General features: G+C 37.8%; 1 protein-coding gene across 10 annotated transcripts in view; it reads right to left on the reverse strand.

The window, feature by feature from the left end:
* ZNF507 (zinc finger protein 507) overlaps window positions 1-12,035 on the reverse strand; it is a 44,872-nt gene that overhangs the window by 3,581 nt on the left and 29,256 nt on the right. For 9 of the 10 annotated variants that reach the window (XM_041743537.1, XM_041743535.1, XM_041743533.1 and 6 more), the window contains 2 exons: window positions 4,025-4,159; window positions 3,613-3,920 (listed from right to left, as the gene is read on the reverse strand). In XM_041743537.1, coding sequence (XP_041599471.1) covers window positions 3,613-3,920; window positions 4,025-4,159 — 443 coding nt within the window. Of the gene's footprint in view, window position 1; window positions 3,921-4,024; window positions 4,160-12,035 lie in introns of those variants that run through there. The other variant, XM_041743538.1, reaches the window with a different exon arrangement.

Raw genomic sequence — 12,035 nt, forward strand, 5'->3', positions numbered from 1 at the left:
ACATAGAGGCCAATGTTTTTAACAAAAAATTTATTACCAAAATACAATATTAAAGTCAATACATGACAAACTCCTGTAAAGCAAAATAAATTATTCTAACATTGTACAGTATTTCCAAAGGTAGTTAAAGAAGCACTATAGACCTTGCTTCACTGTTTGTTGAACAGATAAACTGTTCTACCATGAACACAATCCTAGAGTTTTAGGCTTTAAGGCATGCAGCTTGATGTGCAGGATAATTTTACAAAATGCAAATCATCCTATTTTAATAAGATACAGTGTCAGAATTAACTGTAGTCTTTACATGTCAGTGTTCCAGAAATTTTTAGACTTTGGCTATAGAAGCAATGCCATAGTGTTACACAATACTCATTTCTTAAAAAAATACATGTATTCATGTCCATGAATATCAAACTCAAATTTCTATTAAATATATTTTATAGAATATTACTTAGAGCACCTTGCTGTACAATAAAAAAAGATTAAATAAGTGTCTATGAAAACTAAAAATATAATAAGTCTCAATAGAGAAGCCTGTTGTCTTTGTCAAGCCAAGTACATTGTGGGAAGATACAATGTAAACATGGGTGCCCACCATCTGCTTTGTGAGAAAAGATGGAGAAAATAACAAAGCCACCAACAGCTACCTTGAATAGTATGAGAGATCTAGAACAAGGCTTCTGTCAGTGTCCCCACACTGCACTGGCTGGACACAGAACTGAAGTCCGCACGCAGCCACCATGAGAACGCTGGGGCCACCAACCATGTTCTAGGCTATCAGAGGAGGAGAGAAAATGTTGGCCCCCTGGAAAGTATCACTTGTGACGATCAGAATGCGTCGTCTTGCCCCCTCCCCACCTTGGCCTCACATCCAGTATGTTTCTTTTAAAAACTATTTTTACTATCAAATCTTAGAACCATAAAGTGTTTGAGTAGAAAGCAAATACTATGAGCTTTACAGGGCAAAAGATCTACTACCAGTAAGTAAAACGTTATGCCTATCAAGAGAATTCCTGCTGATTATTGTAATACCTATCTCTTCTACAACTAAACTTGCATACTTAGCCTTCATTATTACTTTTAGAAATGTTCAATTGTTCTTGGTAGAGACACTGTTCACTTAAGGCTTGCCACAAAATGGCAACCAGAAGGTACAGAAGGTCCATGGTATATGGTTCCTCCTATAGCCGTAGAGGAGTTTAGGGATATTCTAGGGTAGAATCAGACGAACACTGAAAGGTTTTGAACTTCTGGGTTAATATTTTCCTCATGAGTTAGGTAAATTTTAAGTCCATGATTCTAAATGGAAAATTTTAGAATCAAAAGAAGTCGTTTAGGGAACTGAAGGTAATTTAAAAATTCACTATTAATGTTTTTGGGATTTTTTTGGTTATTAGTATTTTCTAAATGATTACATGCAATTAAAACCAAGGAAACTTTATAAAACAAAATCCTGCTACTAAAGGTTGTTAATTTTCAGAGTGAGTGATAAAAATGGAACTATTTATTTATTTAAATTTGAAATGAAATATAATTGTGTTTTAATTCTGAAAACAAGAAAACATATAAATCCACATGCAGTGAATCCGGATAATATAATTTAGTATATAAATTCGTTTTATCTTTTTAAAGACCACTTATCAGAAACAGAGTAACTCTCATAAATAAATTAAGGCTACCTAAATCAAAGAGCTGCAAAGTTACGGTCAATTCTGTCTGCTTAAATATCATCATCAAAATGAGATTTAAAAAAAAATTAAACAATTTCAAGTTTCAAGATGGCCTGGCCCCACCTAAGGAGTTCCTGATGCTATCTTAAAAGTATTATTAATTTATTCAATCCACACCTGGGCTTTGGGAAGGGAATTCCTTCCTAAAATGTGTCTGTAGAGTATTCCATTCAAAAAATTCTGTTTTCAACGTCTTCTGAGTTTATCAGAGTCTACAGCCTCAGCACTGGAAGGTGTTAGACATCAGGTTTGGAAAGAGCACCGTGAAGATGGTGCACTGCGTGGCGCACGGGCCTTTAGACTTGTACGCAGCATTTACTTTGACAGAATGATGCAAAAATAAATGATCAGTACTACAAAAGCCAAAACAAAAATAAAAACATCCCTGCTCTCTTCACTTTGAAATACATTTATAATGCAGAATGCGGAATTAATGAGAAGATGACATCTATTTGATGGCGAGTTTTAATGTGGAAGCACTGGTAGTTAACTCTCCGTACGTCCCACCGCGCACTAACAGGATGGAATACTCTACACGGGAGAAACCCTGCAGCCTTGCCAAATGTTGTTGGTTATCAAAAGCTTTATAAACAACCTGAATTTTTACTATAATTTAGCCACATCTGATTATACCTCTTATGCTAAGTACAACTAGATTGATAAACTCCAGGAAGTAAAATCTCAACAGCAGTACTCATTTTAAGGGGCTTTTGAATTTCTCCCCTCTTCCCTCAAATGATTTTTATTTAAGAGAGCCAAGTATTTCCAAGGTCTGATGATCAAGTGCAAATTTTCATACTGTGTTGGTTGAATAGACCTTTGCGGTAATATGCTTGGTCTAGTGTAGGAGACAGGATTATGAAGCCTGTGTAGCTGCGGAGAAAATTGCAGTGTTCTGTCAAACACTTGCAAAGAGCCTCTGGGAAATGTGCTGTGCCAAAGGAGTCCCCAACCTCACGAACCTTCCGATTTGGTTTGAGGCTGGTGGGAATTCAACTATTTTCTCCTTTGCCCACAAGAAATTCACTGTAAACTTAACACACTAATTTACTTCCTAAATGCCTATTTACAATCTGGATTTGGATTCAGAGGTCTCTTTTTTTAAGAAGTAATGTATCTTAGATTGAGTATATGATTAATTCCTACTGATCTGGAGAAAGGTTTATTAGGTAGATCATTTCAAAGCCCTCTGGTGATCTTTTCCTTGTTGACTCTGTTGGTGATCGTGAAAACCCCTCAGAGAGTGAGTGGCCTCTCAGCCCACACAAGGGGCCTCTCTCTCTAGAGTTGGCATGTCCAAGCTCAGAGTGATGGAGAAAACTAAGCTTTGCTTAAGACTGTGACACTTTTGTAACAAGAAGGTTTAGAATAGTTTTGGAAAAGCTCTTTCTTAATTCTTTTGCTTGCACTTCTACACTATGATAAGCTTTGAATAATAAATACACTCAACACTAAGAAGAGGTAACAGGGTGAACACAGGGTTACATCTTTGCTTCCTCCTCAACCCACTTCCTTCACTCAGAATATTTAAATATCATTACCGAGTAAACATTAGGAATTTTTTTATTACACTGCAAATTTGGTTCCAAAGTCACATGCGTCTCTTCCTCAAAAAAAAAAAAAACAAAAAACAAAAAACAAACAAAACAAAAACAAAAAAACAAAACAAAAGACAAAACAAAACAAAACAAAAAACCCCAAACCCAAAACCCAAACACCACACCAACTATTTTTTCTGTGCCTAGCAAGTTATTTGATAGCGCAAAGGTGAAACCGTGCTTAAAGGATTTCTCTTCTACCATGTTCCTCTTCAAGTATTCAATCTAATTTGTGTTTAAAGCAGTGTTGTGGTCTTTGTTTAGGATGATGTTTACAATCTCACCTTCATGCTCTTTCATATGATCCAGGAGATTTTCCTTGCTGGTAGATTCGAAGCCACAAATACAACAACAGAAGAGTAAAACACAATACTCCATACTGGGAGGGGCCAGACTGGAGTTTTTTTCTAAACTGTACGAGGTATTACTTGTAGGGCTCAGTTTCTCATTGTCGCTGGAAACTACAACTTCGCCAGGAGCCTGGGAAATCAGCTCTGAGGAGGATATCAAATTTTCCGAACTTCCAGTGACAGGATCAGCTCTTTCCTCACTGCTGTTTAAGAGCGTCTTTGCAGGGGACCTCCCCAGAACTCTTAAAAATAAAACAAAACACACCAAATCCTGAATTGGTTATAAGACTAGCAGGTTTAACCCTAACTTTCGTTTACATATAAGGGAAGGGGTAGCATCAGGTACCTGCCACTCTGTGAAATGGCATCATTGATTGCCTTGTTCACTTGTTCATAGTTGTAATTTTGGTCACTCGCATGCTTCCACATGTGAGACTTCAAAGAAGGAGGATGGCTGCATACATACCCACACAGAGAGCACCTGAAAGACACGTGTGAGAGTCAGAATGGTCCTGTAACATCATTTAAAGAATTATAGGGTTTCTGCAACAATTATGAAATTCCTTCCCTGGAAGCCTTATGAGACATCCTGTTTCACTGTATCTAAGATGTTAGTGATTGTAAGAGACATATTGATTTCAGAGGCTAAAGTGTCCTAGAAGAGATATCCTAGGATCAATAAAATTAAGTATTTTCTATTATAGAAAATTTATTAGAATCATGACAAACATCCCAGATTACTTTGGCTATTACAGTATTTGGAAAGATTTTTAATATAGTAATATACAAAATCTTTGCTCTAAATTTAACCATACACAGAAAAAAATGCACAAAATCAATATGCTATACTGTTCTATTTCTTAAGGCAAAAAGGAGAGTGCCTGGGTGGTTCAGCTGCTTAAGCATCTGCCTTTGGCTCAGGTCATAATCCCAGGGTACTGGGATGGAGCCCCACATAGGGCTCCTTGCTCAGCAGGGAGTCTGCTTCTCCTAATCCCTCAACCCCTTCCTCCACTTGTGCTCTCTCTCTCTCTCGCAAATAAAATCTTAAAAGAAAGCAAAAAAAGAAACTAAATAATTTTAACATGAACTTATTCCTGTTATTTACACATCCACAGAAAAGGGAAGTAGTCCTGAAAAGCATCCACAATTTAGATTTCATAAATAAAATGGTTAATTAATAAACTTTAAAAAGTTTCAAACATTTGTTTCACATAATTGGTTACACTCGGTAAAACCTGAATTGAATGAAATATTTTTAAAAAACGAATAGACTTTTTTTGAAGAGACACTTAGAGCGCACTTTTAGGTTTATCCCCTTGCCCCTGCACCCAGTTCCCCCTTAGTGTCACATCTTAGTCATCATCTCCCCCTCCCAGTTCCCACATCTTGTCTCAGTGTGGAAGATCTGTTACACAAATGTGAACCAAAATGGGTACATCATTATGAAGAAGTTGACAGTTTACACTAGGGATCACTGTTCTTGTTACACAATTCTGTGTGTTCTGACAATGCATAATGTCATGCATCCCCCATGACAAATCATAAAGGATAATTTCCTTGCCTGAAATACCCTCCGTGCTCTATGTATTCACCCCCCGCATTAATCCCCGGCAACCAGTGATTCTTTTACTGTCTCCACAGTTTTGCCTTTTCCAGAATGTCACATAGTTGAAATCATAGTACATAGCCTTTTACGGCTGGTTTCTTTCATTTAGCCATATGCATTTAAAAGTTCCTTCACATCTTTTCATGGTTTGGTAACTCTTTTCTTATCATCAAATAATATTCCATTGTCTAGATGTACCACAATTTGTTTATCCATTCACCAACTGAAGGATATCTTGGCTGTTTCCATATTTTTTGACTATTATAAATAAAGTTGCTATAAACACGTGTGCAGCTTTTGGTATACATAGGAGTTTTCATCTTTTGCGTAAATACCTAGGAGCACAACTGCTGGATGTATGGTAAAATTATGTTTATCTTTTAACTTAATTTTTATTTTTAAGATTTTTAATTAATCTCTATACTCCACATGGGCTTGAACTCACAACCCAGAGACCAAGAGTCGCATGCTCTACCAAATGAGCCAGCCAGGTGCCTTGTAAATGTACTTTGTGAAAAAAATTTTTGTTAAATATTTAAGTAGAAGCCTAACAAATCCGGGAACTTATCTGAACTCTTCACAATAGGACACATGGAATAATGAAGCACAAAAGAAAGTAAAAAGGCATAAGTAAATATGACAAATAGGCCAGGTCTAACTCACTAACTCATCTTCAACTTTATGATGGGTGCAACAGTATTAGCTTTTTTTTTTTTTTTTTTTTTTTAAATTTTTTATTTATTTATGATAGTCACAGAGAGAGAGATTGAGAGAGGCAGAGACACAGGCGGAGGGAGAAGCAGGCTCCATGCACCGGGAGCCTGATGTGGGATTCGATCCCGGGTCTCCAGGATCGCGCCCTGGGCCAAAGGCAAGCGCCAAACCGCTGCGCCACCCAGGGATCCCCCAGTATTAGCTTTTATTACACATCCTGAGGCATCAGATCCAAGGCCAGTGAAGGGCCTTTTACCTCAAGAAACACCAGGCCAGGGCAGGCCCGGTGGCGCAGCGGTTTAACGCCGCCTGCAGCCCAGGGCGTGATCCTGGAGACCCTGGATCGAGTCCCACGTCAGGCTCTCTGCATGGAGCCTGCTTCTCCCTTTGCCTGTGTCTCTGCCTCTCTCTCTCTCTCTCTCTCTCTCTGTGTCTCTATGAATAAAAAATAAAATTAAAACAAACAAACAAACAAACACCAGGCCATTTAAAGGCAATAAATGTGCAATTCTTGAAAAAATTCCCATAAATTCAAACAAAAATTATCCAGAAGATGTACAATTTTCATTAATAAGCAGAAAAATGCATCACACTCACAAGCCTGACAAAGATAAGTCCGATAATGCCATTTCTGTATAGATGTGCAGAAATGGAAATGAACAAATTGAATGTATTTAAGTACAAACTCTGAAGAGTAATTCTGTTAAGAATGAAGAACCACACATCTGTGACCTTGTATTCTAGTTCTAGGGGGCTACCCTAAAGATACTCTCATATGTGTTCACCAGGGCATACCTAAAAGAATCATCACTGCAGCCATGAACAGTTAAAAAAAAAAAAAAGACGCAACTCACAACCACTGTTTTCCCAAAGGAATATGGAAATTAAATGGTTTATTTTCATATAAGGGAACATTATACTGTGCCTAAAATGAAAGAACGAGATGTATACTTATCACCATGAACCAATGTCAATAATGATCAGTGAAAAGAAAAAGCAACAGAAAGATTTGTTTGGTATATCATTTAAATAAATTGTGAAAATACCAAAACAGGTATGTGTTGTTTACACACACACACACACACACACACACACACACACACAGAGTAAAGGCTTGAAAAAATGCTAGGAAATGATACATATTAGTATCAGGACAATGGGAAAGAAAAGGAGAAGTTTTAGCTGTTCCTGTTTTATTTCTTCCAAGTGTGGTAAGACATTTGAAAGGTTTTATCACTTAAAATATTTTAAAACTATTATCCCATTCTCTTTAAGACTTTATAGCTTGCATAATAGTTTTATTACTGGCCACACAAGAAAACCTTAAATCATCTTATTTTGCCCATTTACATCTGAGATGTAGTGCTTTTTTTTTTTTTCTAAGCAAGCTCCACACCCAGTGGATTCATGACCCTAAGATCAAGACCTGAGTTGGACGCATGACTGAGCCACCACGAGATGCAGCATTTCTTTTGACATATCTCAGTAAATCCATTTCACTAACATCTAAAAAGGGCTGGCAGGTGGTGATCACTCCCATCTCCATGCCATTAAGCTCAGTGTCCATATCTGACTATACTCGTTACACTGTGAGGGGAGTGTGCTGTGGGTACGGTCCTTGGCTCCAGTGTTTCTAGACTGATTCCTTGGAAGGAGAGACTGCCCTGCACCACTTCGGCCTGGTGTCCAGGTCTACAATGAGCAAGTGGGAATCAAACAGCCAAGGCCAAGAGATGACCACTTGTTCCCACCTACTACTTTCACCAACACAATGCCTTTATGCATGTCAAATACCTACACGGCAATTTATAATACACACATATTTATGATTATGTGAGAAAAGGAAATATACATAAATTCATGACTCTTCAGATTACTTGTCTCCTTATATATATTAAGACTCCTACCCTGAAATCTCACCGGAAAATTCTGTACCCAGAATGAACCACAGGATGCTGCACATCAAAGGGTCCTCTGAATGAAAAGTCAGTCTTTATTATGCAAGGAGTTTCATACTTTGAGAAAAATGGGTCAAAAAATAAATGTCAGAAATTGCAAACTTATCCCACGGAACAAATCCAATGTTACTCAAAACTTTTAAAAAATAAGAGTGGTGAATTATTCAATTATTTTTTTAAAGCAAATTAACTTTAGAATAGTTTGAGTTTTAAAAAAATGTTTCTCCTACTGTTAACATCTTTTATTGCTGTCATAAATATGGAGCCAGAGTTGATATGTTATTATTAACTGAAGTTCATACTTATTTCCTTAGTTTTATCCTTTTTCTATTCCAGAATCTTCTTTAGGATACCACATTTGGTAATCATATCCTTTGGATCTTCTACATTTTAACAATTCCTCAGACTTTCCTTGTTTCTAATGACCTTGACAGACTTAAAGAATGCTGGTCACGTATTCTGTAGACTATCCCTCAATTTGGCATGTCTAATGTCTTTCTCATGCTTAGCCTATGGTAATGGGCTCTTGGGAGGAAGACCAAGGGGTACAGTGCCATTTTCATCACATAATACTGTCATAACATGACTTAACATTGTTGATGCTGACCTTGAGGTCAAGTTTCTCCACAGGAAGGTTACTGTTTCTTATCCCCTTTCCACATTGCATACTTTGGAAGAAAGTCACAAAGTGCAACCCATATTTCACTTAAGGAATGGGAATTATAGTCCATCTCCCAATAGCAGACTATCTATATAAATTATTAGGAATTCTGCATAGGAGCTTTCTCTATTCTCATCCATTTATTATTCAATCAATGTCAGTATGGACTCCTGGATATTTTTTACTTCGGGATATAATACTATACTATTTATTTTATTGCTGAAATCACTAAGGGCTCCTCCAGCTGGCTCCCAAGTACGGCTGACACACTCCATGGTTTTGTCTATTGAGCACTTCCCTTACATTCTGGCACTCAAGATGGTCTAGGCTTACTTATCTACCTATATAGATCAATCATTTCTCTAAGCCATTTCTCTTGTTCAGTTTTATTGGTATTTGAGGCAAAGATGTGCGTGCTCAATGAAGTGCCCCTTTTTAAAGACTTATTTATTGTTTCTTTTTGTGGGGGGAGCTTGTAGGATGGGGCAGGGGGGGACAGAGGGAGAGGGAGAATCCAGGCAGACTCCCCACTGAGTGTGGAGCCTGATGTAGGATTTGATCTCACAGCCCTGAGATCATGACTGGAGCCAAAATCAAGAGTCAGACACTTAAATAACTGAGCCACTCAGGTACCACTGAACTGCTTTATTTCTAAAAATAACTCACTTTCCTGATTTCAAAAATCCACTGTAGGAAATTAGAAATATAAAAAAATATACAAAGAAAAAAATCATTTATAGCTTAACCACTAGATGTAACCAATATTATCATTTTGATGTGTCTTTCATAGTCTTAAAATACATATATTCATAAAATTGGGATCATACAGGTAACTATTTTGTCAATATTCCTCAACAGAACTTAAATTTTCTACAATAAAATATTTATGGCTGCACAATTCTATTCTTGATGGGACTGGTAAAATTCCATCCACAATTCTTTATCACTTTATGAAAAAAAATATAATCACAAACTTCTGGTTTCTGGTCCAGCACATAAGAAGATTGAAGTAACTGATGACTTGCTGGTGGCTAAATGTACACAAGGGTAAGAGTTAAAACTGTGAAGGGATGCAATCACTGGGGACCCTCCACACTTTTCTGAGTTTACCTCCTGGAGTTCTATCAAGTTCTTGGTGAATGTTGGAGAAAAATCCTTCTGTTTAGGCAGATGGAGGGGTAAAAGAACTTCAAAACATGCCATAGCATTCTGTCCTTAACAGGTCTACCTGTAGGACGAACTATTTAATCAGAGCCTCGCCTGCTGGAGTTTCCTGAAGCATCAGTGGCCAGAGAGAAGGGAAATACCCAACTCCAGCCCACTCCAGCTATCTTGTCCCACCAAAAGTGGGGGACTGAGAAGTGCACGTAAAGTTCAATCCAGAGGCACAGACTCATTAAAAAACTGACACCTAATCACAGACTACTGAATGCTTCCCTTCTCCCCCCGTATTACACATTACTAAAAGCCTATTTATAGCACTGCCTTTTACCTAGCACATCATGCCTGGCTATCAAGAAAAAATTATGACATACTAAGAGGTAAAAAAAAACCCCAAAGTTTAAAGAGACAGAGCAAGCATCAGAACAAGACTCATATATGGTAGAATACTGGAATTATTAGACTGGTGATTTAAAACAACTATGACTGAGGCACCTGGGTGGATGAGTCGGTTAAGTGTTTGCCTTCGGCTCAGGTCATGACCCCAGGGTCCAGGGATCAAGCCCCATGTTGGGCTCCCTGCTCAGCAGGGATTCTCGTTTCTCCCTCTTCCTCTGCCTGCCACTGCCTGATTGTGCTCTCTCTCTCTCTTTCTCTCTCTCATTCTCTGTCAAATAAATACAATCTTAAAAAAAAAAAAACTATGATTAATATGCTGAGAGTGCTAATAAATACAATACACAATAACAGATGGGTAATGAAAGCAGTGAGATGGAAAGTCTAAGAACCAAAAAAATGCTAGAGATAAAAAATATGTAACAAAAACGAAGAGTGCCTTTAATGGGCTTATTAGTAGACTGGACATGACTGAGGAAAGAACTTCTGAGCTTAATGATACCTCAGTAGAAATCTCCAAAATTGGAAAACAAACAGAAAGGAGACTGGGAAAAACAAAATATACAACCAAAAAAAAAAAAAAAAGGTGGAACATGTATGTAACAGGAATAGAAAAGAAAAAGAGAAAGAAGAAATATATGAAATAATAATAACTGAGAATTTCCCCAAATTAATGCCAGACACCAAACCACAAGTCCAGGAATCTCAGAGAACGCCAAGCAGAATAAACGGCAGAAAAAGTACACCTACGTATATCATTTTTGAACTACAAAAAATAAAAGAGAAAAAAAATCCTGAAAAGAAGCCAGAGGAAAAAAACACCTATAGAAGAACAAAGGCAAAAATTACATCTGATTTCTCAGAAACCAGGCAAGCCAAAGAATGGAGTGAAATATTTCAAGTATTGAGGGTAACAACAATCAACCTAGAATTCTACAGTTAGCAAAATTATTATTCAAAAGTAAAGCAGAAATAAAGACTTTCTTAGATAAACAAAAAACTAAAGCATCTTGTTGCCTGTAGACCAGTAAGAAATTGTCTTGCAAGCAATGTTTTAAAAAGTTCTTCAGGGGGCACCTGGGTGGCTCAGTGGTTGAGGGTCCACCTGTGGCTTGGGTTGTGATCCTGGAATTGAGTTCCTCATCAGGCTCCTCATAGGGAGCTTGCTTCTCCCTCTGCCTGTGTCTCTGTCTCTCATGAATAAATAAATAAAACCCTAAAAAAAAAAATTCTTCAGGAAGAAGGAAAACGATACAGGCCAGAAACCTGAACATACATGAGGAGAGAGAGTGTCAGAGAAGGCGTAAGAGTAAAAAGAACTCTCATTTTTCTTATTTTAATTAATTAATTAATGATAGACATAGAAAGAGAGAGAGAGGTAGAGACACAGGCAGAGGGAGAAGCAGGCTCCATGCCGGGAGCCCGACGCGGAACTCGATTGGGACTCCAGGATCGTGCCCTAGGCCAAAGGCAGGCGCCAAACCACTGAGCCACCCAGGGATCCCTCATTTTCCTTATTCTTAATTGAGCTAAGAAATAAGTTTGTTGGGACACCTGGGTGGTTCAGTGATTGAGCATCTGCCTTTGGCTCAGGTTGTGATCTCAGGGTCCCGGGATCGAGTCCTCCATTGGGCTCCCTGCAGGGAGCCTGCTTCTCCGTCTGCGTATGTCTCTGCTTCTCTCTGTGTGTCTCTCACGAATAAATAAAATCTTTTTTTTTCTTCGAATAAATAAAATCTTAAAAAAAAGGAAGTTTGTCCACAATAACAGCAACAATGTACCTGTTTATATACGCTTATGTATGTGTGTGTACACACACACACACACACACACACACACATTCTTAGGTATAACTGAA

This window comes from Vulpes lagopus, chromosome 2, assembly GCF_018345385.1.
Source record: "Vulpes lagopus strain Blue_001 chromosome 2, ASM1834538v1, whole genome shotgun sequence".
NCBI lineage: Eukaryota > Metazoa > Chordata > Mammalia > Carnivora > Canidae > Vulpes > Vulpes lagopus.